Source organism: Antechinus flavipes, chromosome 4 (assembly GCF_016432865.1).
Source record: "Antechinus flavipes isolate AdamAnt ecotype Samford, QLD, Australia chromosome 4, AdamAnt_v2, whole genome shotgun sequence".
In the NCBI taxonomy this organism is placed as follows: Eukaryota; Metazoa; Chordata; class Mammalia; order Dasyuromorphia; family Dasyuridae; genus Antechinus; species Antechinus flavipes.
In genome coordinates this window covers 429,591,435-429,597,434 of record NC_067401.1, presented here as the reverse complement: position 1 = coordinate 429,597,434, position 6,000 = coordinate 429,591,435, and the positions used below count along the sequence as shown (strand labels likewise).

Genomic DNA, 6,000 nt, shown 5'->3' with positions numbered 1-6,000 from the left:
AATTTATTAAGCTTCCCCATAGGGACCAGAGCACTCTGCTAGACACTTAAGAGATACAAAGTTTAGAAGATCCAGTCTCTATCCAAAGAAATTTATCATTTTTGTAGGAAAAGAAAATACCTGTATAGATTGCTGTAATACCCAATGTTGCATATTACATTAAAGCACTACAAAATATTGTAGGAAGAAGAGAGAGAAAGAATTTGGAACTCAAGACTTAAAAAAAAATCACACCAAATGTTAAAAAAAATGTTTTTACATGTAATTGGGGGGGAATAATTATAAATTTAATAAAAGAAAAAAAGTTATGCTCTTTTTGCTCTTTTCTCCTCTTCTTCCCCTCATCCGTACAGAAAATTAGGCAGTTTCAGTCTCCCCAGAACTCCACCTGTCTTCTTCACTATCATGGCGTCTGTGTATTTCTCTCATCTGCTTTGGAGGTTCCTGATAATTCTCTCGACTCCTAAAAGTCATGGTGGGAAGAAGGAATAGAGAACATTATTGATTTCAAATTATTGGTTTCAAATTCAATTATTATTGTCACTCCTCAGAAGTAGATTGCCATGTTAGACATCTAATTCTGAATCTTAAATAGAGCTGGAACAATACTCTTTGACTCAGAGATTCTGCTACTGGGTATATAAGCCATGGAAGGAAGTGATAAACATCAGGATTCCATAAATTTTTATGTATACAATATTTATTGCAGAATTATATATAAAATTTACATATAAATATTTCTATAAACTAACATTCTTTGCAGAATTTTCTGCGATAACAGGAACTGGAAATGAAGTAGTAATTTAATGTAATGAAGATTAATTCATTAATTGGGAAATGTCTATTTGCATTGTGGTACAAAAATGAAATGGAATTTTATTGTACTGTAAGGAGTAAAAATGAATTCAGAGAAGCATGGGAAGACTTCTATAAAATGATGAAAAGTGAAGAACTAAGAAAACTATATACACCCACTACAACAATGTAAATGTAAATAACAACAGAATAATTGAAAACGAATTCTGTGAAATTATAATGATTAATTTTGCCCCCCCAAGAAGATTTAAAAGATTTCAGTATCTCTTTTCTGTGTAGTGAAAGGGAACCATGGCTGTGGAATGCTACAGATAGTTATCAGACATTTTTTGATGTTTTTGTTAGTTTTGCCATGTTCCCCTCTCTTTTTATTCTTTATTAATAGGGATGACTCTCTAGGAAAGGAAGGAGAGATATAGGGGAAATAAAACCAAAAAATATCAATAATTTTTAAAGCATCTGGAATAGAAGTATAAACTTCCTACCTTGGGGTAGGATCTTCTGAAGAATGAAATGGCTAAATGGTAAATTTGAATGTTGAATTGGGAAGGGGGTCTTCAGTCAACCAACAAGCACTTATTAAATGCTTACTAAATGTCAGAAATTGTCCTGAGCTTCGGAATAAGAAGTTTTCAAAAGTACATTCTAATGGAAGAAATAATAAATATGTATATAGAGAACATACATACTAGTAGCTGGAGGTAGGCAAGAATTCCTGGGGGGGGGGGGCGAGGGACAAGTGTGGCTGAAGGTGAGTTTAGAAGGAAACTAGGGACTCCAAAATGTGGGACTGAGTAGGGCTTCAGAGCACGACCAATTGTCAAGGCAAAGATGAGCAGTGGAGTTTTTTATGTATGGAAAACAGCATATGCCGGTGTGATTGGACAATAGAATGCATGGAGTGGAGCAGTCAGTACTGGAGAAGACTGGAACAATAGAAAGGGTTCAGGTTGTAAAGCACTTTAAATGCCAAGGGAAAAAATTTCTATTTGATCTTAGAAGTAATAAGGAGCCACTGAAGTTTACTGAGTATGGATATGACATTGTCAGATCTATACCTTAGGAAAATCTCTTTGGAAGCTGAGTGGAGGATAGATTGGAGTGGGGAGACCAAATTAGGAGGTTGTAATGGCAGATCAAGTTAGAAATGATGAGGGCCAGAAATAGTATGTTATTTGTATGAATAGAGAAAAGGAGATACAAAGAGAAAAAAACTAGGCTGGGGGAGCTAGGATATAGTTTGGGGCTTGAGGTCAGTGGAAAGGATTTGGATAAGTGTCTGTGGAAAATGAAACAAATAAACATAAAGTGGAAATGTTGGGTGGCAGTAAGGATGCAGCATAACAATTTTGATACTGGAATTGGAGATTTTCTAGGAGGAATTTTCTAGGGCCAAATTTACTACTATATAAGCCTAAGGGCTTTGCTTATTTCCATGCTCAGAAGAGCTTCCCTGAACACTTGAATATCTGTCCATTCATTCATTCATTCCACAAATACTAATTTACTAAAGCAGCAGCAATCCCTTTCCTTAAAGCAGAAACATCTCCAGAGAAGCAAGAAAAGTCGAATTTTGAGATGAGAGATTTAAAAAACCTTTTTTCATACTTTATCCTTTAGGCAAGCAGCCTCTTGTGGGAAGCAATGGAGCATGTAGAAGAAAACAAATCGATTTGGATTGATTGTTTTCCAAACATGTTTTAGAGCTAGAAGGGACTTTGGAGATTTTCTAATGACTAGTTGGGGCTAATCTAATCCAGCTCCCTCATTTTCCAGATGAAATAACTAAGGCTCAGAAAGAATCATGATCAAGGTTACATGGTATTAAGTAAAATGAATGAAAAAGCTCTGTGCTAAACTACACCCTGGCTTCCTTCAATTCCACCTCACATCCCACCTTCTACCAAAAGCCTTTCCTGTTCTGGATTAATTGTAGTGCCTTCCCTATGTTGATTATTTCCAGTCTATCTTATTTGTACATAATTGTGTGCTTGTTATCTCTCCCGTTAGATTGTAAACTCCTTGATTGCAGGAACTATTTTTTTTCCCTTTCTTAATAATCCCAGAATTTAGCCCGTGTCTAATACACAGTTTATGCTTAATAAATGCTTGTTGATTTGAGAAACAAATAAGATGATTCCTGCCCTCAATGGGCTTATATTCTTATCGGGGGAGATAACACATAAAGGGAAGCTAAAAAGAAGTGGGATACAAAGCATAGTTTGGAAATGGCTAGGAAATAACTGGGTCTTCTGACTGCAGAGCTGCTGCTCTTTCTGCCGTACTGCAGTAGATCTACTTGTAACCTTGGCCCATCCCCTCTCCCTCCACAAGTGCCATGGAGAAATGGTATCACTCACGGCCTCTCGCTGTCTTTTTCCTTCTCATCCTTGCAGCAGCAACAGTACACGATAATTCCAATGATGATGAGAGCAGCAACTACACCGCCCGCAATCCCAGCATACAGAGCAATGTTCATGGAGGCTGTGAGGGGACAAATCAGCTGGGTCATCCGAATAGCTGGAACATCCTCCCCCCAAAGCACCCACCTGTGACCATTTCTGTCCCTTCTGAAAGCACTAAACATTGACAACCAGTCTGGTATAGTCTACTGGATATGAATCTAACAATTGCCCTGGTCAAAGAAAGGACAAGGAAAATACAAAAAGCCAGAGAAATCTGATCACATCCAGCCTCAGATATTTACCTGGGCAAATCATTTAACTCTCTTTGCCTCAGTTTCCTCATCTGTAAAGTAAGATGGAGAAGGACATGGCAAACCATACCAGTATTTTTGCAAAGAAACCCCAAATGGGGACACAAAGAGTCAAATGTGACTGAAAAATGAATTAATAAGACCCTGGGCAAGATACTTAATCTCATTTATGTTAGTTTCCTCATATGTAAAAGGAGATAACAATAGTCCTTACTTCCCAGGATTGTGGTAAGGATAAAATGAGATAATAGCTATTAAAAAAACTTTATAAACCTTAAAAGTGATAGCTAGTATTATTATTGTTTTTATTTTTTATTTATTTTAACTATTATTATAGCTTTTTATTTACAAAACATATGCATGGGTCATTTTTCAACACTGACCCTTGCAAAATCTTCTGTTCCAAATTTTTCCTCTCTTTCCCCCCACCCCCTTCCCTAGATGGCAGGTAGTCCAATACATGTTAAATATGTTTAAGTATATGTTAAATCCAATATATGTATAGTATTATTGTTGTTATTATTATTATTCGAACCAGGAATGAGCATACCCAAAGCTTTCTAAGCAATCCTTATGCCATTTCCTGCCCTTTCTCTTGTGGCCTTTGCCATCCCTCCCTCCTGTCTTCCCTCCCTAGATGGGCTCTTACGAGGTCTGATGGCAACAGTGATATTGCAAAACTCAGTCCCCATCTCATTGGCAGAGGTGCAGATGTAATAACCAGAAGTAGCATCAGAAACGTTTTGCAGAAGTAGGGACATTCCTGTGGCTGGGAAAGAAGAAAAGATCAAAGTGAGAAGAGAAGCTACTTGGTCTGAGATTGAGTACATTTCACTCAGGGGAAATAACTGGTGCTTAATCAGTCTCCTTTTAAAAAAAAATTTCAATTACATGTAAAAACAATTTTTAACATTTATTTTTTAAAATTTGGATTTGCAAACTCTCTTCTTCTCTTCCCTGTTCATCGAGAAGCTATATGACAAAGGTTATACATGTGCAGGCATGTAAAACATATTTCCACATTAGTCATGTGAGAGAAAACATAGACCAAAAAAAAAATCAAGAAAAATAAAGTTTAAAAAATATGCTTTAATTTGCATTCAGACTCTATCAGTTCTTTCCTTAAGGCAGATAGCCTTTTTCATCATAAGTCCTTTGGAAATGTCTTAAATCATTGCAATGCTGAGAATAAATGTTTTTCATAGTTGATCATCATATATTACTGTTTCTGTGTATGCTACTCTCCTGGTTCTGCTCACTTCACTTGCATCAGTTCATGTAAGTCTTTCCAGAGATTCTGAAAGCATTCTACTCATCATTTCTTCTAGGGTTGATGGGGAAGTATCTTAGTTGTCATCTCAGAGATGCAACCCAGACTGTCAGAAAGAATTTATCATCATGACCTTTCTTAAACTGGAAAACTGATCTCCTAGGGATTAACAAGGAGGCACTAACTAAGCAGTTACAGCATCCAGTCATGAGGGGAAGGGAAAATACAGATATAATATACAATTTCCCTACCTATGTTCCTATGGGTCATTGTGTCATATGGAAAAAAAACCAGAAAGACACCCACATTGGGAAAGTCTCAAGTTTCCTAATAATGTAGCAGCCATATCTCTAATGCTGAAGATGCCCCTTCCATATCATGGGGGTGCTCGCTTGATCTGTAAAAATTAGTGTAAAAATTTTTGGCTCTGCCTTCATACCAGAGAAGAAGTATGATTTTTTTCTTTTTTTCTTTTATGGAGTGTTGTCTACAAACCTTACTGTAAAATTTGGGTTCATATCATATAATACTATATGCATTTCTGAGCTTCTAAACTCTTTCTGTGTTTTCTTCAAGCCTTCATGTGTCATCTGCAGCTTTCACTCCCTCCCCCAATTTTCCATTTAATTTCTTATGCCAACCTGAAATATATTGAAGCTTCAGCAGGGAAAGTCGTGATGTGGAAGTGATAACTATTTCCTGACCCTATCTGTGGAAATATAGTTTCCTGAAGCTTACAATCAATTAGCACTTGGTCATTCCCTGTTACCTGAGAAGGAGTGACCTCAGAGATGTGATTGTTTGTTCTGTTGTTGTTACTGTTTGTCCTTTGTTCTTCAGGAGACCATGTCATCAGGGAGGGGATGCCATGAAATGAAAGTGAATTGGATTTAAGGGAGGGAGGGCTGTACAAAGTCACCTGCCTCATTTCTTCTCTAGAGCTATCTGGGTCCAGTGACCAGATAGAGATCAAGAGAACTGGAGATGGCCCCAGATGCATCTGGAGACCTTGGACTGGCCTATTTTCCTACTAAATTATTCCTTAAGTCATCACTCACAACTAAAAGTAGCTGCTCCCCAAGTCTGGACACAATCTGTCCCTTCCTTTGCTACTACCTGTGGCCATGGTTCTAACGAATCAAACACCTCTCCATTGGTACTCTACCATTTACTAGACAGTACATGACAGGAAAGATAG

The 6,000-nt window shown here is 37.2% G+C and overlaps 1 protein-coding gene across 1 annotated transcript in view; it reads right to left on the bottom strand.

Annotated features, from left to right (window-relative positions):
• Positions 1 to 240: 240 nt before the first annotated feature.
• Positions 241 to 6,000, bottom strand: part of GPA33 (glycoprotein A33) — a 47,111-nt gene continuing 41,351 nt past the window's right edge. The window contains exons 5-7 of the mRNA XM_051999032.1: positions 4,182 to 4,301; positions 3,177 to 3,300; positions 241 to 463 (exon numbers count right to left, since the gene is read on the bottom strand). Of these exons, the coding sequence (XP_051854992.1) occupies positions 358 to 463; positions 3,177 to 3,300; positions 4,182 to 4,301 (350 nt within the window). The 3' untranslated portion in view covers positions 241 to 357. The remainder of the gene's footprint in view (positions 464 to 3,176; positions 3,301 to 4,181; positions 4,302 to 6,000) is intronic.